The sequence below is a fragment of the Perissodus microlepis genome, chromosome 2 (assembly GCF_051167445.1).
Source record: "Perissodus microlepis isolate ML-2025 ecotype Zambia chromosome 2, ASM5116744v1, whole genome shotgun sequence".
Lineage (NCBI taxonomy): Eukaryota > Metazoa > Chordata > Actinopteri > Cichliformes > Cichlidae > Perissodus > Perissodus microlepis.
Genome location: NC_140462.1, coordinates 32,643,842 through 32,669,215, shown reverse-complemented (window position 1 = coordinate 32,669,215; position 25,374 = coordinate 32,643,842). Strand labels below are relative to the sequence as shown.

Here is a 25,374-nt window from a genome sequence, read left to right as displayed (position 1 = left end):
CAATAAGAGACCAAACCGCTACTCCTTCCCGGTCCAGAATGATTGATGTCTTTCACATTCTCACTTCACAAAATCTTTCCCCAGATTTCCCCCAAATATATTTTTTTCTCATCTGAACTAGCTAAATTAAATTTCCCTCATCACAAAAATGAACTTTGGGCCAGTTTTCCTCCATAAAAACAACATAGTACTTAGAAATTTCTGCAGCGACCTAGCATCACAAAAGAGAAACAAAAGGATTCGACTGAAATGTTCTAAATGTTCCCAAGCAGCATTACGCTGCATGCTGATATCGACCCATTCAAAAGTCCACCTGCAGTGTTACACAGACAGTGGGTAATCAGACTGTCATCCATTTGTCTTATTTGGATATCCTGTATCCAAACCAAAAATGTTACCAGAAAATTGAAGAACTTTGGATCAGAGGCAAGATTCGTGCCAATAACAGATGTTATAGTGTTCTCTAGCTGTAAATGTAATATTATTTTTGTTTATTAATTTTAGATACCACTTCATTCATTTGAATCAAATTAGAAAAACTTTAATGTAGGAAAGTAATAAGTATTATTTATATGGTATGAGTATATATAGGGTATTATCATTTATTTTGTGTATATGCAGGAGTTAAAATAGCCCAGAATGATCCAGATTGGGATTCAGGCACCTTCATTTAATGAGCAATTAAATCTGACTGGCAGTTTAATACAAAATATTGTCAAGCAATTTTAATTTTTATGAGCTCCATTCTCATTTTCTTTGTCTCTGATGCCACAGAGACAGTTAAGCCACCACACGATCCTGCCTGCAATTGTGTTTTCATCACATATGATATGTTCAGATATGAAGTTGTGCTTAAGGTATTTCAGCATCTAGATAGTTTTACAGAAGTGGAGCATATTCACAGTAACCTTTAAACAAATTAATGTGTGAATTCTTTGAAGATTATTTTCTAAGTTAAAGACTTCTCAGCAAGTTTGATAAGCTAAACATTTGAAGCTTATATATAATGTTCTAATCTATCCAAGGTTTTAAATCGGATATTGGATATGTACATGAGACGTTGCTGAATTTATCTGGATGTTTCTTATTCTAAAATGTTTTCAAAAGCACATTAAATGAGAATAATTTAAGGTTTATATTAGACAACAGTTATATTACAAGCTGGGTAGTTTGCAGTGTTGAGGTTCAGTTTACAACTACTGAAATTGTAGTATGTTTAACTGGTGAAGAGCAGAATGTGGTACCCTTGGTCGCTTCTAGCTTAGCTCCTGACAAACTTGCTGCAGATGGGTTCCCCCATCTGCTAAATCTCAGAATTCAAGACATGGTGAAGACACATTGAAACACCACGACTCGGATGAACTCGGATCAACTGGTTTTCCATTACAACCCAGAGTGAATGCTTGTTGTCATAGCCTGGGTGCCTCGTGATTTAATTAATATGCAACACGAACGGTACAACAAAGGTGGACGTTGAGGCAAGAATGTGCCTGCTGCTTGTTCTGTGGCTTTTCCTCAGACTCGGTTAATCACTGCGGTTTTTCTGTAGCCATTTCCCTCATTCCCAGGTTTCACAAATGGCGTTTTTAATTATTGTGAACGAGACGCTCTCATGACTCATCGAGTGACCAGGAAATCGGTGGCATGCAGCGTGGCCATGTCACATTTTAGTAGCAAGCGTTCAAGCGTTCCTGGTTGGATTGCTTGGAACCCCGGCCGAGTAGGTACTAAAAAAGTACCTGGTACCAGGTAATAGGACATAAAGGAAAACCCTGGCGAGTCAATCTGAGTAGTTACGAATGGAAAAGGGGCTTAACTGCAAGTTTTTGGACTGTGAGTGGAAGCCGGAGTACCCGGAGAGAACCCACGCAACCACAGGGAGAACATGCAAACTCCACACAGAAAGGCGAACACTGAATATAGGACCTTCTTACTGTGAGGCAACAGTGTGCCACAGTGCTTTCTATTATTATTATTATTATTATTATTATTATTATTATTATTATTATTAAGTTTTGAACACATGAAGAAAGGGAGGTATAAAAAGGCATGGAAAGTCATGACACAGCTGAAATCTGGCAGCAAACAGAGAACAAAAAAATGGCTCTCTTAAGGCCTACAGAAGGACTTCTAAACTCCTGAAGGTTCCAGCGAGCAGTCTTGGACCATATCCCAGAAGTCGAAAGAACATCATTTCACCATAAACTGGTCACAACCAGTAGCCAAGGTTTTAGACAGAAGAGTGAAAAGAATTATCAAAAGAATTGTCCAAGAGCCAAGGACCACTTGTGGAGAGGTACAGAAAAATCTGGAATCACCAGTTACAATTGTTTTAAAGAAAACAATAAGTAATGTCATGGCCATGGCCTGGATGCACACTTACCATGCAAAATTCCATTCATTCATTCATTCATTTATTCATTTCATTTCATTCCTGAGCAATGTTCACTTTGAAAATTGATAACATGTTCAATATGCATTTTACCCACTGTATTATTTCATTTTGTAATGTCAATCTAAAACTGCTATTTTTTTTTAAGTGTTTTACCATCACATATGATTAAGCAAAAGCAACATGCATGCACCAGTTGCTGCTATTAACAAGCCTGGCCAATGCAGACATGCTGACTGTTTCAATGTGGAACCGCCTATAAAATTCAGCTCAGTAGCACACAAAACTACAAAACTACAAACTACATTGTTGTTTGGTATATTTTATGCAGTCAAAAAAGTTTGACATTAATTTAGCAAATCTACTGGCCATATATGCAAGTTACTGTGTGGCCTAAATGTGTGATCACTAATGGCCAGGCTTGGATTATAGTTTCAGGTAATGGTTTTGCTTCTAGTTAAAACTGTGCAGGACTCTGATATTTGTTCTCTAATAGAAATGATATAGCCTTCATGTTTTTGCAAAAAGTGCTTGGAAGCCAGATCCAATTACGTGCTGATTTAAAATCCCAGGTATGAACTGATATGTTGAGGAATGTAGTCAAAGAGTATGCTAATCCTAGGAATGAATATCTTCTCTTGGTCTATTCTTCTGACACCTCCCCAGCCTCATCTTTCATGCAACTGGGTGGTGAGAACCAGTGCTTGAAGGCAGCACAAGACTGTGGCTTGTACGAAAAGTGTGGTAACCTACGATCAGAATACGTGCTAGCCTGCACAAAGCCGATGCCTGGTACCAACAGATGTAACCAACACAAATGCCACAGATCATTACGTCGCTTTCTGGAGCGGGTGCCAGAAGAGTACAGCCTGGGTGTCCTGTTCTGCCGCTGCACTGATACCTTGTGTGGTGAGAGGAGAAGGAAAACCATTGTACCCTCCTGCTCCTACCACGACAAAGAAGGTCTGCAACTGAACTGCCTCCACCAGCAAAGCTTCTGTCGCCGAGACGACCTTTGCAGGTTAGACATAAAGCGTAGAGGCAGATGTACAGTACTGTGAGTCACCCCTAATTTCTTTATATTTTGCTTTCAGTCAGCCAGAATATTTTGTAATTTTTAAAGTGATCTTGAGCAATATTTCCCCAGGCTTTCTGAAGCCTTTCTTTGGACATCCATTGATGTATTTGCATATTTCTGTCCAGTACTTGAACCTGACCATTTTCAGAGGAAGGTATTTTTCAGTTTTTGCCACTTAATGCTAGCCTCTGTATTTTTCAAACAAAAACAGTCACCAAAGAAAAGGAATGAGCCAGTGATGTCTATACATAACAGATGATTACCAAAGAAACATTTTAGTTAGTGTCTTTGAGCACTTCAATACATTTCTTCACCAACTAAATGATTCCCAAAGCGCTATTAGCCCAAAACTCTGTGTATCTTACCACAGTGTGCAGTTTGACCTTAATAAAATCTGAGGAACCTTGACAAGTAGAGGACAAAAACAGCAGCAGATGTAAAACAACCTATCTAGAGTAGATAGGCAGTATATGAAATGTCCTTAAGAAAAAAACAAAGGGGGGGGATCCTGCAAAGATCTGACATAGGACCTGAGAGATGCATCTGGGTCTTAAGTTGATCTGTCTACTCTCGGATCCAACCTCGTCAGTAATGCTCTCAGTGGAAGAGTTGCAGTTAATAAGCCATTCTTAAGGAAAGAAACCCAAAAGAAACACCAAATTACATACGATTTCAACGTAAAGAGTTAAAACAAAAAACAAAAACTTTGGATTGAAGACCTGTTGCCAATTTTATCAGTATGTATGAAGTAGGTCAGGAGAGGTTTAACAGTGAGCGTTTACAGTTATCTGTAAAACTTGATGGAGGCTTTGTTATGGTTTGGGGCTACATTTCAGCCAATGAAAGATTTTTCTTCCAATGCCAAACACTTTATTCAGCAATTGACTCTTGTTTCATGTTGTTTAATGGTTTGGATAATTTAAATCTGAAGGAGCAAGACATACTAGCAGTTTAACAAATTATGATTCCTGTGTCCTCCTTCTATAAATTGACTCCTTATTGCAATAGAGTGGTTGGTGTGTCCCATTGATCCCTGGAGTTATGTTGTCAGGGCCCCTGGTAGGGTCTCCATGGCAGATCCTGGGTGAGCAGTGATTCATACAATCTCTATGCAGCATAACAATTCAAGGGTTCTGCAAACTTTGTCCAGAATGGGGTGGCAGTCATAGGTGGTGATGTTGGTGCTTCAATCCCCAGCTTCCAAAACTGACTTGTGTTACACGGAATGCCATCTCGCTGGTAGGGAAGGAGGCTGAGCGAGGTTCGGAGAAACCAATTAGATATAGTCTGGCTTACCTGATCTGGAACCAGTTTTCTGGAGAGAGGTGCTGAGCTGTCAACTGATCACTACCTGATAGTGAGTTGGATCAGGTGGTGGGAGGAAATGTTGGACAGACCTGGTGTACCAGTGCACTGGGAATGTCTGCCACAGTCATCAAGATCTTCTGTTTTCATCTCTGGCTTCAATTGCATTTCAAGGGAGGCCGGCAACATTAAGTCTGAGTGGACCATGTTCTGCACCTCCACTGCTAAGGCTGCTGCAAAGAGCTGCGACTGAAAGATTGTTGGTTGTTGGTGTCTGTGACAGCAATCCCAGAACCAGATGGTGGATATCAGAGGTGAAGGAAGCCATCAGGTTGAAGGAATTTCGTTGGGCTTAAAGACAGTGACTGTGTTAGACTGTGGGACTCCAGTGGTAGCTGACAGGTACTGGCAGGCCAACGGAGTGCGGCACTGATGCAGAGGAGGAGGGGGACAACTCGCTAATCACTGGGGTGAAGTCACTCACGTAGTTAAACAACTGCATAGTGGCAGGCCCCCTGGAGTGGATGAGAGTTCTTGAAGGCTGTCGATGTAGGGCTGTCCTAGCTGACACATCTTTGCATTGTCATGTGGAGGTCTCAAATGGTTCCTCTGAATATGCAGGCTCAGGTGGTGGCTCCTATCTTTAAGAAGGGGGGCTGGAGGGTGTGCTCCAACTACAGTGAGAAGGTTTATGCAAGAGTAATGAAAAGGCAAGTCCATCTGTTAGTTGAGCCTTGGATTCAGAAGGAACAATGCTGTTTTCATCCTGGTCGTGGAACACGGGACCAACTCTTTATCCTCTTAAGGATATTTGAAGGGTGTATGTTTGCCCAACTAGTCTATATGCATTTTGTGGACTTAGAAAAGGCATTTGCCCAGGTCCCTTGTGGGGGGTGCTTTGGGAGTATGGGGTGTAAGTAGGACTCATTTCCGGTGGTTGCTGGACTCCCCCTGAGCTGCCCTTTGTCACTGATTTTGTTCAAAGTTTTTATGGATAGAACAGCATGTAAAGGGCAGCCAAGTAGTGGAGTTTCTCCACTTTGTTGGCCTGAGAATTTAGAATTAGCACCCCCAAGTCTGAGCTGGAAAAAGTTGGCATACACACTCTGGGTCAGGGACAACTTACTGGCCTAAGTGGAGGGGTTCGAGTATCTCGGGGTCTTGTTCATGAGTTAGAGTGGAACATAAGGCAGATGGATCGGGGAGGTGTCTGCACTGATGCAGGTGCTGTACTAATCTGTTGTGAAGTGAGAGCTGAGTGTTAAAGCATAGCTATTCATTCACCAGATAATCTAGGCTCCTACCCTCACCTATGGTCATGAGCTCTGATTAGTGACTGAAAGAATGAGGTTTTGAATACAAGTGTAGAAAGACAGCCCAGCCACAGGGTGAGGAGCTCAGTCATTCAAGAGGGACTGAGTAGCTGCTGCTCGTCTACACAGTTGAGGTGATTCAGGAATCTAACTAAAATGTCTTCTGTACACCTTCTAGGTGAGGTGTTCTGGGCACGTTGTACCAGGAGGAGGGCCCAGGACAGACCCAAGACTTCCTGGAGAGATATTATCTCTCAGCTGTCTTGGGAATGTCCGTATGAGCTGAAAAGGGTGGCTGGGTGAGGGATGTCATGGCTTCTGTGCTGAGACTGCTGCCCGAACTCAGATAAGCATCAGAAAATGGATGGCTGATGGATGGAACAAACAGGGGCCTCAGTAGCATGTGAAAGAACCATAGACAATGACAACAGCCTGGCACTTCTAATGCTCAACTCCTCCTGGTCACCAACTTGGTTACACATGGTTCTGTTTGAAGACATGTGAAGCTAGAGAGACCAACACCCATAGTGAATTGTCTTCCAGGGGCCAGAGCAGAGGACATTAAGGGAAATTTAAAACTGCTGGCTGAGGGTAAACGTAAATTCCAGAAAATTATCATTCATGTCAGCAGTAATGACACCTGGTCATGTCAATCAAAGTTGACTAAAATTAATCTTGGATCGTGTGTAACTTTAGCAAAACAATTTTAGACACTGTAGTTTTCTGTAGTTTTCTTATGCGTACCTTATGCTGTCCGATAACGAGTGACACATTTAGCTGCATGTTCTCCTTATATTGCTGGATGTCTGAGTGGTGTTCAAAAAAGGATGTGGGCCTTATAGCTAATTGGTAAACTTTCTGGGGGAAATCTGGTCTGGTTAGGAGAGATGGCATCCATCCACTTTGGAGCAACTCGCATTTCTAGGAAGATTAAATTTAATTGTCACAGGACGGGGTGGCGGCAGAAGTTTTGCACTCCAGCTTGTTAATCAAGCAAAGACCCAGACAGTTTACATTCATTCATTTATTCCTAATGTTTAGCCTTGTCCACCCTAGCTGGAAAACTCAAAAAACAGTTTCATTAGTTGTCATCTATCCACCACCTGAGCCTTATTCAGAGTTTTTGTCTGAATTCAAACTTTTTATCTGATTTAATGCTCATTTCAGATAAAACAATTATTGTGGGTGGTTTCAACCTCCTTATAGAGACTAAAACTAGCAGCTGCGCAAAGAAGTCCTACTATTGATTAATGCTTCAGTCTTAAACATGATCAGCCTCTCTTTTAATCAGCTATGTACAACAGGCATAACAGCTTATAGCTAATTATAGGCCAATCTCCAACCTTCCTTTCATATCAAACATCCTTGAAAGAGTAGTTGTCAAACAGCTAACAGATCATCTGCAGAGGAATGGTTTATTGAAGAGTTTCAGTCAGGTTTCAGAGCTCATCACAGCACAGAAACAGCTTTAGTGAAGGTTACAAATGATCTTCTTATGGCCTCTGACAGTGGACTCATCTCTGTGCTTGTCCTGCTAGACCTCAGTGCAGCGTTCGATACTGTTGACCATAATATCCTATTAGAGCGATTAGAACATGCTGTAGGTATTACAGGTACTGCACTGCAGTGGTTTGTATCATATCTATCTAATAGACTCCAGTTTGTGCATGTAAATGGAGAGTCCTCTTCACACACTGAGGTTCCACAGGGTTCAGTGCTAGGACCAATTCTGTTTACGTTATACATGCTTCCCTTAGGGACTATCATCAGAAGGCATAGCATACATTTTCACTGCTATGCATCCAATGATTGAAACCCTTGTTTTTCTTTAGTGAGGGAGATGCACTATTACACTGCCTCCACCAAAAGTGGTTACCATATTGGTCCAGCAGTCAATATAGCATTCTCTGCATCTTCTCTGCCATAGGCAGAATCTGGACTCATCACGCCACATAAAATTTCTCCACATGTTCACTTTCCAGTGCGCACGTTGCCAACACCAGCACAAATTGTGAAGGCCAATCAGCAGGCCTCCTGGCACCCTTTTGAAATCACAGATTGGCTGTGTGCAATCAGAGAGAAATTAGTCATGTTGTCCTGCAAACCTTGACTGCAAATCTGTAGAAGGTCCTAGGTGGTAAGAGTTGACATGGTCTGGCTTTGTCTTTTTGGGAGCGGCCCACTTTGCAGCGTGTCTCTGACATCCCCCATATATATGGACGTGAAACTTCTACTTGGAGATGGTATTAGGGCTCACTCCAAATAAAATTGCAGCTTGGTGTTGTGGAACACCTGCTCGAAATTGCCCTACGGCATGGGCCCTGTCCACGTCTATCAAACACGGCATGTTTGAAGGAGACACCACCTGACTGCTGTAGCAGGGTCCACGTTCAGAGGTGCTATTACTGAGGTGTCAATCAAACACCTGATCATCAGCTGGTGTCTACAGTAACAGAGGATCAAAACAAGAGTCAATAACAGAATAAGCTGTTTAGTATTTGGCAGATAATATTTGGCAAATTTTTCATGGGTGCAACCCACCCAACTGCTCAAACCATAAATGCATTTTCTTTACAAATGTGACGCCATTTAATGGGAAATGACCAGGCTTTCTAAAGACAGATGATGTTTTGCTAAGAAGTATTGCTACAGCAAAGAAATAATCAGCCAAAGACAAATTTTCTTATTTTTTGTGCTAAGTTTATTATACATAAGAAGGTGTTGTGTAAGTTAGTCTTGCCTGCTTTTAATGTTGATATTGACTGTTTGTTTGTGTTGTTGCCAGGTCCAGACTGGCTGATTTCCTCAATAACTGCCAACCGTCTCATCTGACAGCCAGCGGCTGCCTGAAAGATTCAGCAGGCCTCTGTCTCCGAGCCTATGCCGGACTCATAGGTACTAAACACACGGGGAAGGACGGAGAAAAAGACGAAAAAGCCTACTGCCTTACCGAAAAATAGAAGGCTGCAAGTGTCGGATTTGGCACGTTTGTCATTTTTATTACAGTTTCAGAGAAATTTAGAAAACATAGAGCCCTTAGTTACTTTTGAAGTGTAACAAACAAGAATCATGAAACACACAGTATGGACAAAACAACAAAAAAGAGGAAAAAGAAAAGGTAACGAGTCTGAGTGTCAGTGTTTTAACCTGTCCCATCTGACAGTTTAAAAACATGTGCATTCTACAGTCCCTCTCTTGATGTTGTAATCTATCTCATCAATAGTGTTTGAAACATTCAAATTTACAGACATTTATTTACTTGCTTATTCATGCCGGATCGCAGGGCAGCAGCTTAAGCACAGAAGCTTAGACCTCCCTCTCCACAGCCACCTTCTTCAGCTTATCCGGGGGACGCATCAAGGCGGTCCCAGCCCAGCTGAGAGATGTAATCTCTCCAGCATGTTCTAGGTCTTCCCATGGGCCTCCTTCCAGTGGGACATGCCCAGAACACCACACCCAGGAGGCACCTTGTAGGCATCTTTGTCAGATGCCCAAACCACATCAACTGGCTCCTTTCGATACGGAGGAATAGCAGCTCTACCCTGAGCCCCTCTCAAATGTCTCAACTCCTCACTCTAACCAGCCACCCTTAGAGAAACCTCATCTGCTGCAATCTCATTCTTTCAGTCACTACCATAAGCTTGTGACCATAGGTGAGGTTGATGGCGTAGATTGGTCGGTAAATCGAGATCTTCGCTTTTACAGTAAGCTCTCTCTTCACCACAACAGAGTAGTACAGTGTCCCCATCACTTCTCAACCCGTCTGTCAATCTGTTGCCACCATATTCCGTCACATGTGACCCCGAGATACCTAAGCTCCTCCAACTGGGGCGCCAACCTGTCCCCAATACAAAGTGGGATCTTCATCCTTTTCTAGCTGAGGACCATGGCTTCAGATTTGGAGGTCCTGATTCACATTCCCGCTGCTTCAAACTTGGCTGCAAACTGCTCCAGTGTGAGCTGGAGGTCACCCCCAGATAAAGACAACAAAACCACATCATCTGCAAAAAGCAGATGCAATTCTGGGACCATTAAAGTTGAAGCCTTTTACATATTTAAATTGGACACTGGCACAGGCTTTCATGCATGTTTCTCACACAGTACAATGGTGTTGTCAGCTTCTTCGTCGTTGCTATTGGTTGCAACCAATCTGGTTGTCCTGGGCTTTGTTATGATGTTTGTGTTCTGGTGATTTGGGCGAGCTTGATGGGGGTGGAGATGTTCTTACAGCACAAATTAACACACAACCTGGTGTTATCTACGCTAGTGTACTCACCGTTGCTTGAAAGTTCGGCTTCCGGGTCTCATCAGGGTGCACTTTTAGGGGTTTGGTTATTATGCTGATTAGTAGCACAACATCACAAATGTGCACGTTGTTAAATACCCCAACTCTTTCATCTTTGGACTGAAGGAAGAACAACACTCGGCATTTAATGCTCAATCAACAATCTCTTTAATCAATATTCCATACAATACAGTGTCTGACTGCTTCTCACATTCTTATAGCTTCTGCCCCCCTCCAAACTAAGCATTCACATTCTTTCTCTCTCAGTAAGCCTAAGTTATGACCTTGGCTTCCTGTTCAGTATGTTTTGTTCTTTCTAATCAGAGAAATAAGGCCATGATTCTACATAAACAGCAGTCTCAGGCACAAACACATACAAAGAGCTCACTCTTTAATCCTTTTCTGACACATCAGTACTATGGCCATGCTGGCTTGAACAGACACTAGTTTATGATCGTTCTCAAAGTCTCATGGCACAAACCTTTACACCGAGCTAGCCTGCCAGCGGTACAAACCCATACTTACAGATTGGTTTCCTTTAAAAAGAACATATACATTGAAAGAGCAGTATCAAATAAGTTACATTTGTTATTAACATTACAGTATTGTGCCAGTTTTAACATGATCCCAGAAAACTACATCTGAATCGTAGACACGTGTTACAATATTTGTTCACGTGTCTGTAGTGAAAACCTTATTGTATTCTAAACTGAGGGATGGATACTAGTTTCTGTTATTTCTATCCATGTTCTAGTCCAAAGTAGTTTATATTTGCCTGTTAAGTAACTTACACGAGGGCTCCAAAAATGTTGATATTAAATGTATTAAGATATCTATCTATCAGAACAAATGGAAACTAATGTATCAAATGTTGAAATGTTCTTTGTGTGTGTGTTTTGCACTGAGTCGTGTTTTTTACTGCCTGTTAAAGTGCTAGCTAACTTCCAAAATGCAAATTTGTGGCTTAAAAATTGACAAGGTAGTACCAGAAAACTCTAGGATCTGCAGAATTTCAACATCCCTTGGTCCTTTAAATGAAGGTCATTAAGTGGTTGTTATGTTGTTCTGCAGAAGACAAAACCAGTTTCAATTTTGTGCTCAATCGTTCTAAATAAAACTTTATGTAGAAGCCAATAAATGCTTGAAGTCTCTTAGAACATAGTCTCAAAGATTGATAATCATTAAAATGTAAAATCCAGAACCTTTGATCTGCCCACAGCGAAGTTTCTGTGACAACACCTTGACCTTTTAAAACCACAGGTACCATCATGACGCCCAACTACATCAGTAACAGCTCTGCAGATGTGTCGCTGTGGTGCAACTGTGAAGGCAGTGGCAACCAGTGGCAGGAATGTCTGAAACTGCAGCGCATCTTCACCCACAACAGCTGCCTGCGTGAGTCTACAGTACATATGTTTCATATACAGCAGTCATTTTTCATTCCAAATAACAGGATGTAACAAGTTTGACTAACTTGTTTGTTACCCCTCGTCTAAACTGTTTGCAGTATAATTCTTTAATTTTCATTTTTAAAATGTTTGACAGCCATGATACATAAATTAAATATTTTACATGAAATAAAATGAAAATGCAACAGCAAAAAATGCTGTTTATCAAATAAATGAATGAAAACTAGGCCAGTCCAATGCATACCTACTTGTCAGAAAGAAAACGACTGCTTTGATGAATCTAACTTAAAAAACATTTCCTCATGAGGTAGCATAAGCGACGCTTTGCAGCCAATTTTTCTAATGTAGCCTAAAAATATATAAAAAGTAACAGCTTATGGTTTAATGATGTCCCATGATGCTCTGCATGCAAATGCAGATGATGTCTTTTACACTAAATCATGCAAGTGTTTATATTTCTGGGATGGTTTGAAAATAGACACACTTTAAAGACTTGACACACAATTTATTTTGATAATGTCTGCTTTAAATAATGCATCTGAGGAATTGTGAAAACAGCATTAATGTGTGTTACTATCAAAGATATATCAAGATTCAGCTCAAAGGAAATAAAGGAAAAATGACTGTGAGACTGTCTGCTGGATCAGTCTGGGTGGTTGTCTCCAGCAGTGGCGTACTCAGCATGAACTGAGCTCTACCTTTTTTTAAAAGGCAGCTACATGCTGCAACCTTAGCAGTCAGGAGAGTTTTACAGATTGTCTCTGCAGGCTTGTAGGGTGTGAAAAGAAAAATCTGCAGGATAAAGCCCCTTCAGCTGTCATTCAATCACAAGAACTGTCAATAATGGTGTCCATACACAATGGCCATAAACATCTAAACACTAAAGCCTGGATCTATAAATCAATGTATTGTCCGTAAATCATTGTAATTTATCTAGCTGCCAACTGCTCTAACAATAAAGCTGCCAAATAGATGTTTTTTCATGCCTACACAGATGGAGTGTTGCAGACCTGTGCACGCACACACACACACACACACACACACACACACACACACACACACACACACACACACAGAGGGAGTGATGTGCTTGTTTCTCCAAGCAGGTAACTCCATCAGCTGGATGGGGAGCCTCGGCTTGCTGCCTGCAGACATCACCCAACCTCCTGCGCCTAGACCCTCCCCGCTGGTTCAGAAGGATGAGCTGCTGAAGAATAACCACCTGCCTGAGCACAACAACATTGTGAGTACGCTAAAGCTCATCACCGCTCATCACTGCTGCCACATTTTAAATTACCTTTCAGACTTATCCTAAAGCCTTCTTGCTATCTTTGGTCTAAGCCCATCAAATCACTGTCACACTTTTATTTATTATGTGGTTATCTCTGTTGCTGGGCTTTTATACCTCAGTTATTGTGTTAGTCCTCCATTTTTACTGGTTTAAAACTATTGGCCTGTAAAAATCAAGCTGATATCCTTTCAGTATTTATTAAATCTTTCAATTTAGCACAAGAAAAACCATCATGAGGGTCCTCAAAATGGGTGAGCTACACTGTTGTGCCACTTGTATCTCAAATAATACTCTCACACTTATCTATATATAAATATATTTAGATATCTATAGAAATCTTGGCTCATGAGGTCAAATGTGTCTTTGAGATAATGGAAGCTTATGAGTAATTGTGCTGTAATCCCCTTTAGTGCCAACCATTTAAGCTGGAGTCTAATTTTCCTGGTATGAATGTGCTGTCGTATAATAACCATTTTAATAGTAATAAATCCATTTCCAGCTTTAGAAGTTTTACTACCGTGTATCATTTTTCTAGAGTAAATCTGACTATAGGATTAGAATTTTCTTTTATTGAAACTTTGATCTTACTCTCCCCAATACTTCTTTGGATTGGAAAATTGAATATGGAGGTCTCTATTCCTATTTGGTGTATTCTGTATTACATTAATATACCAGAATGTGTAACTGAGCTGCATCAAAATAGTTTTTTAAATAGGGAAGAGCCATCCCTCCTTCAGTCTTAGGTAGCTGTAATGTTGTAATGAATCCTGGGTTTCCTTCCTTCCCAAATAAATCTAGAAATAGATTTATCCCATCTATGAACATGTGCTTGTGGTGCTTGGCAGGGTTAAACATAAATATAATAATTGTGCTGCTAGATTCACAGGATATGTATTCCATCTATCAAGATCTTTTTGTATGTCTGAGTCAATTGGAACGTAGTTGGTATAAGGACGCTAAGTTTTCAGTTATGTTTATAACTAAAAACTTAGATATTGTTTGTTTGCATTCCAGTTTATTTTCAATTCTTGGAGCTTTTGGTCTGGGATACAATTGAATAATCTTTTTAATATTTATCTTGTAACCTGAGTATTTTCCTAATGTGTTTAATGCTTGCCTTAATTTAAGAAAGGAATTAACTGGGTCTGTTAAACATATCATGTTATTGTCTGTGAATAAACTAATAGTGTGTACTTGGTTATTGATTTTGATCCCTGAGTTATCTTGCCTAATCATCTGAGCCAGTGGTTTAATATATAGGGATGGAAACTGATAAGAATTTAGCAATTCCAATTCCATTATCGATATCGATTATTGATTTGATTCCTTATCGATTCTCATTGACTCCACTTTGAGAGTCACCACCATCCCTAAGCAGCATATCAAAGACATTACATTCATGCAAATTAATTACATGCTGTGTGGTCAAATGTTTGTGCACGTTGGAGGTGTTTCCCCTCTTTGTTATGGTCAGTGTGGGGGTCATTACTCAAGAAAGTAATTGCACATATTACACATATTACACAGAATACATTTCTTAAAACTTTTCACTTTTCTTGCAGTACGTTACTTAATTACACCCCGTAAAAAGACATTCGTTATACTACTCGTTATGTTACTCTCATGTCACTCTGTAAAATTATCTGAAACACACTATTGAGGACACGCGTGATTTTTCACTTAGTATTTAGATATGAACACAAAGCCGACAGCACACAGGAAAGATGGAAACCAGCACAAAGACACTTTAAAGTGATAGTCACGGTGATTCTGCTTTAGAAACATGAACAGGCAGAAATGGAGGCTGCGGCCTGACTGCTCATCAGCTTGTTACCTGTTGAAGTTCAGCACTTTGTCACGATGCTGGGTTTGGGGTCTGCGTTTACGCTGCATTCTTGGCTAGCTTAGCGTTAGCATGCTGTCTGTGCCAGTGCTTGCGAAGAGCTTGTGAAGTTGCATTAATAGCATAATGCAGTTGTTCCTGACCTGGAGCACTTTCATTCTTTTGTGCAATAAAAATAAAAGTAATGTCCATATCCACGCTGGATACTGCTCCACTATTTTCCTCCTCCAGCACACAAACTGAAATCAGCTGTTTGTAGCGAGCGTGCGAGAACTGATAAGTGGGACTGATACCCAGGCAGACTAACAATGCCGGAGAATTGAGCTGCTGGAACCGGTTCTCGACTCCCTTCCCTATTACAGGTGAAACTTGAAAAATTGAGAATATCATGCAAAAGTCCATTTATTTCAACTTAAAAGGTGAAACTAATACATGATATAGACTCATTACATGCAACACTAGATATTTCAACCCTTTATTTGTTATAATTTTGTTCATCATGGCTTACAGCTTTTGTAAACCTGAACTTCAAAAGCTCAGAAAATTACAATATTACATGAAATCAATAAAACAACGATGTTATATAGAGAAATGTCGGACCTCTGAAAAGTGCAATCATGCATATGCACTCAGTACTTGGTTTGGGCCCCTTTTGCATGAATTACTGCCTCAATGCAGCGTGGCGTGGATGCTATCAGCCCGTGGCACTGCTGAGGTGTTATGGGAGACCAGGATACTTTGATAGCGGCCTTCAGCACTTCTGTTCGGTCTCATGTCTCGCCTCTTTCTCTTGGAAATGCCCCATAGATTCTTTATGGGGCTCAGGTCAGGAGAGTTTGCTGGCCAGTCAAGCACAGTAATCCCACGGTCACTGAACCAGGTTTTGGTACTTTTGGCAGTGTGGGCAGGTGCCAAGTCCTGCTGGAAAAGTCTGCATCTCCATAAAGCTTGTCTGCAGAAGGAAGCATGAAGTGCTCCAAAATGTGCTGGTAGACGGCTGTGTTGACTCTGGACTTAATAAAGCACAGTCGACCAACACCAGCAGATGACATGACTCCCCAAATCAGCACAGACTGTGGAAACTGGACTTGAAGTGTCTTGGATTATGCGCCTCTCCATTCTTCCTCCAGACTCTGGGACCTTGGTTTACAAATGAGATGCAAAATTTGCTCTCATTGGAAAAGAGGACATTGAGTCAGTGAGCAACAGACCAGTTATTTTTTTCTTCGATTTGTGTCGAAGTTGATAATGTGGTGTTGTTAATGTTGTTAATTGCCAGTAGTTTTGTGGCTTTTGGTCCTAATTTATCATCATCATCATCATTTTCTTCTAGATATTGTTTTATCTCCCCCTTGATTTCTTTAAATATCTCTGGATTGTTCAATATTCTGACATCAACCCTCCAAATTGCATTTCTGTTTGCACTTTTCAACCTAAGCTTTAAGCACATGGTACTTTGATTTGAATCATCCGATACCCCGATGACGCACTCTCGAATTTTATCCCTATTCTGTCTTTGTGTAAAAAAGTAGTCTATTCTAGAATTAACAGAAGGGGTTACTAAGTGGGTGTAATTCTTTTGGAGAAGGTGGCAATTTCTCCACCCATCGATAAATCATTTCTTCCTGTCAGGGCTGACTGAACGCACTCCAGTGTAGACGGAAAGATTAAACTTAACAGTCTTTTGTTTTTGGGCAGCACGGTGGCACGGTGGTTAGCACTGTTGCCGCACAACAATTCCTGAGTTCAATTCCACCATCAGTTCTGTGTGGAGTTTGCATGTTCTCCCCGTGTTTGCGTGGGTTCTCGCCGGGTGCTCCGGCTTCCTCTCACAGTCCAAAGACATGCAGTTAGTGGGGATAGGTTAACTGGAAACTCTAAATCGCCCATTGGTTTGATTGTGAATGTTTGTCTGTCTCTCTGTGTTAGCCCTGCCACAGACTGGCGACCTGTCCAGGCTGTACCCTGCCTCTTGCCATATGACAGCTCGCGACGCTGAAAAGGATAAGCAGAAGCAGATGGATGGAGTGTTTTATTTACAAACACCAAATGAACTATATACAAAGTGTTGTGAGTGAATTGGGACTCCGGGGATCCAAGGGTAGGGAGGAAAGGGGGCTCTGCACTCTTGCTCTGCTCACGTACTCCAACACGCTCCACGCAACACTCGCCACAGTGCTCAGGGAAATACTCCAGGGAATAAAGGAAATGCCCAAGAGGCGGGTCTAGGGAAATCTGTTTACAGACAGACGAAGTAGAATCAACACTAAATAACGCTTGGAAAACACAAGAGAAACTCAAAGCCAGGGTTACACTAACGTCAGTCTTTACAACAGTCCAGCGACGAGAAACTCTGAGCCACCACCTTAAGTAGTGGCCAGGAAACTGCTGGATAATGAGCCTCAGGTGTGTGATTGCCTGCAGGTGCGTGGGCCAAAGGCGAGAGCCCGTGGTGAGCTCTGCCCAGGCAGAGGTAGAGAGAGCGTGAGCAAAAACAAAAGCGAAAACACATGAAGCCTTACAGAGTCAGCCGGACAGCCACAGGGACCACGACCATCACCACACATTTCTAATTAATTTAGCAACAGGTTTCTGTAGCTAGTTGTGTCCATATTACTATTCATTATTACGTTCAGATCCCCCACATATACAGATTCCTTCATTTTCCACTGATACAGCGTCAAACAGAGATTTAAAAAATTCTGTCCACTTTCAGGTGGTCCATACACGTTCACCAGTGTAACAATGTTTGGTCCATCAGTCCTTTAACTATGAAGTATCTGCCTTCATCGTGTTTAATTTCCTTTCCACACACAAAATGAATAGTATTAGAGATAATATTGCTTCTCCTCTTTTATGTGAATTTCTATGTGAACAATAAAAAGTATTATTGAAGACAAATCTTTTGGGTTTTTCATCTTCCACAATCAACAGATGGGTTTCTCCATCTGTGCCTTTTCCTTTTTACGTTTGGTAATTATTCTAGATCGTTTAACTGGAATTCCCAGAACATTTACATTAAGGAACATAATTCTAACATTTCACAATGGTTAAATGCCACGGTTGGCAGAAGAGCTTTAGTGAGACATATTTAAATAACAAAGAACTGTATTTAGAGCTGCTGACTTCCACCAAGACAGGTCAGCTACACACCTGTCAAGTGCTGGCCCCTTCGTGCTTTGAGCTGGGACACCTCTCGTAAAGAGGGGACGCCACTCTGGTGTTGATTCCCAACCCTTTGTGGGTTAATTCATCATTACCTTCCCCCATCAACATATATAGGTATTTTTGTCACCAGCTTAAACTCATGACTCCCTTAAGATGTCTCTCTTTTCCTCTGGTATGAGCTTTCTGTCGTGTTTTGCAGCTTACTTAGTTTGACTCAAGTGTGGGACTTGGGCAAGACAGCGAGATGCAGAATAAACTTTGCGATACTTTTTTCACTTTAACACAAAACTGAGGAAAATGATGATTGCTTAAATATGTGCAAAAGGAAACTAAGGGTAACTCAGAACGTAGACGTTGGTGGACCGAGAGAACTGGTACTTCTCACTCCAAGGCTGGGACCAGGGGTGGTTCGTAGCCAAAAGCAACCTCAAAAGGGGAAATACCAGTGGCTGAGGAGGTTAGTGTATTGTGCGGAGGTTCTTATGGTCAGTCAGTACAACAAATGGATGCTTGGCTCCCTCATTAGCAAACACCAAGAATCGCTGAAGCTGCTTTCAGGTGGTGTGAGTGGGCCAATCCGCCATGGTTTTTACTCTTTCCAGATCAGTCTTCATCCTGAAACACGAAGCCAAGGAAAGATACTGTAGTTACATGAAACTCACATTTTTCTGCTTTCACATACAATCTGTTCTCAAGGAGCCGATGCAAAACCTGATGCACATGGACCTGGTGCTCCCCCATACTCTTAGAAAAAATAAGAATTTCTTGTAAATAAACAAAGACAAACAAGTTTAAGAAATCCCGGAGTACATCATTGATAAGTGCCTGGAAGACAGCTGGGGTATTAGTAAGGCCGGACGGCATCACTAAAGACTTGAAGTGACTCCCTCACGAATTCGAACCACATGGTAAGCATTTCGTAGGTTCAGTTTAGTGAAGACGAAGCCCCCCTGGAGGAGTTTGAAGGCAGAATTACCGGGGTGAAGAGGATATTTAATTTTCACTGTGATCTGATTAAGTCCACGGTACTCAGTGAGGGTCTTATCTTTCTTGACCACAAAAAACAACCCAGCCCTTATGTGGGAGGCAGATGGTCAAATTATCCCAGCGGTGAGGGAATCCATAATGTATTTCTCCATAGACTCCCTCTCAGGGCGGGAGAGATTGTATAATTTGCTGGTAGGTAATGGAGCTCAGGACAAGGCCTATGCAGCTGTCTAATGGCCTGTAGGGAGGTAGTGAAGGAGCCATCTCCTTGCTGAAGACTGTCGTGATAGACCCTAGGAACTTGAGTCAAATCGGGAGAACACGGGGTGACAACTCGGGGAGTCATGTTTACCGTTTACCATTCTAAAATAATATCCCGGAGTCTGGATGGCTGCACTGGTCTGGATGGCTGCACTGGTCCTTAAGTATTACAGTTGATTAAAGATGAGCAGCAGGTGAACAGATTAGGAGAGAAGGATGCTCTGCCCAGGTAAGGCAGGGATGACGACTGCCTTTTACCCACAGATCAAGGCTTCCTATAACACTTTCCCTGCAGTTACATGAAAAATATAATAGTACTGTGTGCATATACATATATACTCACACCCACTTACACACTCAGGTGCATCTCTACTCAAATCAAACATTTCAAACAGTTTGGTAAACTGGAACATATTAAACTAAACTCTTTCAGGGAAAACATTAAAGCTGTTCATCATCTAGGCTTTTTCTGTCAAGTGCCATTTGTAGTTCAAGTAAATAAAAAGTAATTTGGTTTGTGTTCACCCATTGATGTTAGCCTGCTGTTGGAACTCCAGCAGTCGTCCTCGGGCTCGTGCAAGTTGCCCCAATCCTGTTATTTCTGCCTGCTTCCCAATTCACGGTTCTGGTGTTCTTCTGCAGCTTCTTGATGAGGGCTTGATGAGCACTTAAAGTACTTTCTACAACTACTAAGCCTTTTCACCCAATGTGTTTTTTTATGCTGTGGCAGGCAAGATGTAGGACCCAAATGCAGGACTTGAAACACAAGAGGGGTGAACTGAGAGAGGCAGCTTGTGGCAACAACTCAGACATCACAAACATGGAAAAACAAAACCTAAACTGGAAACTAGGAAGCTAGGGACACAGAATTAATAAACTAGAAAATGGGAAAAAAGAAGCTAGGAGTTACAAGGAGACTTGAGGAGAACAGAGATAACACACAGGACATAGAGGTAGTTAACGACACGACAACGGACAAAGGAAAACACAGGGCTTAAATACACAAGGGAGTAATGGAGGGCGACACATATGAACCTAATCTGACATGAGGAAACAAAGGGGAAGCAAAACTGAAAACACTGAACGAAGGACATGAGACTATCAAAGTAAAACAGGAAACACAAGACAGGCACGGTGACGTAGACTTGACAAGGAGATACGGCTGAAACAGAGACGAGACTATCAAACAACGACATGGAGACACAACTGACTGGGGAGACACAGGAGATACACAAATATAGAGACCGGGAAAGAACAGACAACAAAACAGAACTGATTTGACGTGACACACAGAACAAAAGCTGAGATCTAAAAATCACTAAAATATAACCAGAAACTAACTGAAACAAAGAATATTAATAATCAAAACATGAACACTGAGTCACCAGGCTCAGGAACATGACACTTCATCCAACATTCACACCACACTGGGGGGAACTCAAACTTTGTACACTACCCTAAACCCAATACAGTTAATCTGGATTGGCTCTCTATTTAAAGAGTCTAGTCTCTGATTCAATGAGTATTGCCCATTCAGCAGTGCAGAGCTAGGACGTAAGAGAGGAACAGGGGACTGAGGGGACCCTGAGGGGACTGCCGCTATTCTCCGGATGTCTACCCTGCCTATACTGGTGAAAAACCGGTGGCCCCGAGAAGCCCTGCAGGCGTCATCTACCACACCTGTTCCAGCAGGTCCCCTCTAGATTTAGTTTAGTGGCCTGAACAGTGAGCCCCGGAGGTATGTTACTGTTAAAAGGCTGGAGTAATCTGTAAGAGCTATTTATGAGATGTAACACACCTATTTCTTCTGTGTAGGTATAGCTCAATAGGAGAGGAGCCAAGTCCAATAGGAAACAATGAAAATCTTCTAACACAGGAAAAAACGAGCAGAGAAAAGTCAAATATAACAAATCCCATTTCTGGGTCCAGAAGTGATACATGAAGTCAGACATCTAAACATTTGCTTAGTCTTTCTAACCAAGCACTAAAGGCCTCAGACAAGATCTGGGCTGTGCGCCATGTTTGCATTCTCCACTGCTACAAATAATCCGCACAGAAGCACACACACTCCAACACACACACATACAAAGTTGGCCAAGGTGTTGACCAAGAGGACAATAATCTACAGTGCTGATCACTGACGCTTATTTACTCGCTAATGCTTTGTTTCCACACAAAGTACTTATTGTAACTGACCTCAGAGCCAGCACACGCTGCTCGCCCATCATTTTTCTATCCACAGTGCTCGTGTGCAAACCGTGAGGAAAAAAGTGCTGCCCCGTCAGAATATATGCTTGTAAAATGGGTTTCATCTGTTTGAGATGAAATTAGACAGAATGCATTACCTACTTACTGCTTCATTTTAATTTATGTCTATTTTTAGATTTGACCAAACACTGTTTACCTTCCTTGTCCTGACAGATTGTTACTGACACACTATTTCTGTCACTGCCCCTCCCTAAACACACACACACACCCTCCCCCACCCCACACATACACATGCACACACATAAACACACTCTCTGAAATGTGGTGAGAACACATCTTTTGAGAACCATGGTTTCCGGCTGCTCTTGTCCGTCACTGACCAATAAATGTGGTCCAAGCCAATTGTGGCCCTGCCTAATGTAACCTTGGAAAGGCCACAATCTGCCACGGCTGTGGCTCTCTAGCTTCCAGCATGCATTTACTGCCAGAGATAATCTGGGCCAGTGGACAAGAGGGGATTCCAACTCTCTCTCTCTCTGTCTTGGTTGTCCTCCTCTGCTCGCTCGCTCTCTATGTTTGCCTGTCTCTCTCCCAGTGAACAGATTAGTTGAGGTGTTGGTTGGAAGCAGTGCATCGCTTAGGCTTTATTAGCCTGAATTTATTCATGCCCTGTGTCTTCCCCTTCCTACTTCTTCCCCAAAATCCTCTTCCTTCCCTCCTCCTTTTTTCTTTGTGTCCTTTCATCATTTCCTCTACTCACTAATATGTTATTTGTCTTATTTCATCACATCTTGTCTCTCCTCGGCTCATTCCGTCTTGCATCCTCAAAGCATTACAGCACCCACCTTAACTAGGGCTGTTCGATATAACGATATATATCGGATGACGATATAAAAACATCTATCGTTTCCTATCACGCTATCGTTTGTTTCGTGGTGTCGTGAAATTGAAACTGTTTACGGCAATGTTTTTTCATCGTTTTGATGGTCACTGTAGTGGCTATATTAATTTCTTAAAGTTCTCTCTTTCTCTTATGTTTAATATAACCACACTGCTGATGGACAAGTGTCTGTTTTTATGTGTTGTCATTAGCAACAATGATGGTAAAACCATCGCGTGGCTCGTTTCACAATAAAGCTCAAGATCCTGTTGAGGCTTTTCAAAATAAACTGAATCACGTGAAAAAGTATGCGGAGAGTTTACGGATGAGAAGCAAAAAGAGCCGTCAGGTGCTAAAAAAATAAACCTTAGACTCAAACGTTAGATCAGGCTTTTCCCCGCAGCACGCCGTGTAATAAATACAAAGAAAACGGCGGCCGTTACAACTTATGTCTAAAAATGTATCGTTTCATTCATCGGTTAAAACGCTCGACTCCAGGTACAGCACGCCCAGCTGAATACATTTCAGGAAAGTCGAGCTGCCCGAGATTCACAGAATTTACAGAAAATGTTACATTTTTGTGATTTATATCGTTGTCAGGACGATAAATGTCTTATAACAGGATATGAGATTTTGGTCATATCGCAAAGCTTTAACCTTAACTCACTTCATTTCTCTTAGTTTATACCTGCAGCTCATCTCAGCCCTATTTGGAGCTTCTGATTTTCACACTAGATAATCAAATGTTAAAAAAGACTCAAACAATCCCAGTCAGATATATAGAAATACATATAAGACGCCAGGATCAGAGGCCGTGTCATCTGAAGGCTCGTGGCATATTATGAGTAAAGCAACTTTACATAGGTCTTAGATTTAACCAGCAGCACTAGCACCCATATCACTGCAGTGACTCATATTCATCAGGGCGCTGCTCAAAAGACGTTTTTGGTTGCACATGGCAAAAAACAAACAAACAAAACAGAACAACACACAATGTAATTAGGCATGTGCTAATAGCTTTAGCTTAAATAATTAATATAGATTCAGTTCTTGAGTTTCAAATTCTATTTTCTTAACTCAAGAGAACACGTAAAAGCTTTGACACGTTCCCCTCCTCACCAGGACCCAGAGAGTGGCGCTGTTTTCAACACTATGAAATGTGAAAATGTCCAAGCAGAAAAAATGCAACAATAACTTTCACTCACACTTTGTTCCCCGACAGGTGTTGGACAGTAAGGAAGAGGAGGAATTGACACAAACAGAAGATGAGCAGGAGGGTGCAGATGGTGGCCAGTTTGATGTCATCCCGCTCTACTCAGAGAGGGCTACTGTCTCCAACCTAGGCTCTTCTGGGACTGGGGGGTCCACATCTCTGACCACTGGCCCATCTAAAGCCACGCTACTCCTGCTTCTTCTCCTGTCATTTTCCCTCAGCTGGCTGTAAAACAGAGGATGGAAAGAAATTACATACACACAACTATTTTAGATTCATTGCTGTAAAATTATAATTCCAAAATTGAAAAAATTGACTTTGCCATTTGTCTGTAAAATCCCTCGATCCCCATGCTCTGCCCTCTAACCTAAACATGGCTCTTTTTTCTTTTTGAATGTGACTGAAGGTAAAAGGTCTGACGTGCACAGAAATCCTAGTTGTGGTAGGGTGTTCATATAATGCAATTATTAATACGCATAATAAAGCTGTTCATATCACCGGTCTAGAGAAAAATTGAAAGTGGCTTGTTGTAGTCTCAGCAAATACTTCCTGGCAGCGGTTTTTCGTCCTTTTGTACACACCCAATTGTAAAGTTTAGACAATATTTTGAACTGGTATATAAAAGGCATACACAGTACATACCAAAATGCCTGAAACAAAATTCTTAGCCCACAATCACCACTCCACCCCCACGTCATAAAATTTAACATTTTGTCCAAATTTTCCCAAGTGCTTTTTTAACAGAGCAATGGATTTTCAACAAAGCATTCCTTACTAGTTTTCTTTAGAAAGCATAAAGTATTTCTTTTTGCATATAATAACATAATTACTACCGGAAAAAATCAAGTTAATATTGAGGATTATCTGCAAATGTATATGTTGTACTTTAGCAAGAGTTGTCACTTGAGAAATTATGATACCAAAACCAAAAAACAATTCACTTTAGACTGTTGATGCCCATAAAGCATGAGATGGATATGCAGAGTTTTGAGTGCTTGACAGTGTTGAGAATTGGACTGAAAAGTGTAATGAAGAAATTTAAAGAGAGCCACACGGTACAGAATAAGCCTGTCAATTAAGCAAAAGATTTCAAAGACTCTAGAAAGAAAACTAGTGAGAGATGCGTCTAAAACAACTTATTGTAGTCTCAAAGTAGACAATCACTAGAACACTGCAGAAGAATGGAGCGCAAGGTTAGAGGCCAAGAAAAACTTCACTACTACAGAACACACAGTTACAAGCAAGACTGACGTATGCTAAAGATCATGCATGCTGGAATTGTGCCCAGAGAGACGCTGCTTATGTTGGGAAAAAAAGGGAGTGGCTTACAACCCAAAGAACAGTCTCTGCAATGAAACACGGTGGTGGGAGTATGTTGCTGTGGGAATGCTTCAGTGCTTCTGGATCTGGGGAATTTTGTGAAGGTGGAAATAATTATGAAGAAAGAAGGATTTATGAAGATTCTGAAAACTTCAAGCTGTCAGCAGTAAAACGGGAACTGGTTCATACATCATCTCATTCTTCCAACAAAACATAGACCCAAAACTGGCCTGTGCAAAGCCCTGACTTGAATCCCATTGATACTCCTATAGGGTGGACCTAAGGCCCAGGTCCATACCAGAAGAACATCAAATCTGGAGGACCCCAAGCGATCTGCCAAAGGAGAATGGGTTGGGATTGCTCATGAGATGTTTGTGAGATCAGTTCAAAACTACTACTAAGGAATGGTTGCAGGCTCTTA

The 25,374-nt window shown here is 41.5% G+C and overlaps 1 protein-coding gene across 1 annotated transcript in view; it reads left to right on the top strand.

The window, feature by feature from the left end:
* The window catches only part of LOC146392992 (GDNF family receptor alpha-4-like), an 81,805-nt gene that overhangs the window by 53,229 nt on the left and 3,202 nt on the right, over nt 1–25,374 (top strand). The window contains exons 4-8 of the mRNA XM_084908450.1: nt 3,059–3,413; nt 8,874–8,983; nt 11,634–11,768; nt 12,889–13,025; nt 23,643–25,374. The exon at nt 23,643–25,374 is cut by the window's right edge and continues 3,202 nt beyond it. Of these exons, the coding sequence (XP_084764576.1) occupies nt 3,059–3,413; nt 8,874–8,983; nt 11,634–11,768; nt 12,889–13,025; nt 23,643–23,864 (959 nt within the window). The 3' untranslated portion in view covers nt 23,865–25,374. The remainder of the gene's footprint in view (nt 1–3,058; nt 3,414–8,873; nt 8,984–11,633; nt 11,769–12,888; nt 13,026–23,642) is intronic.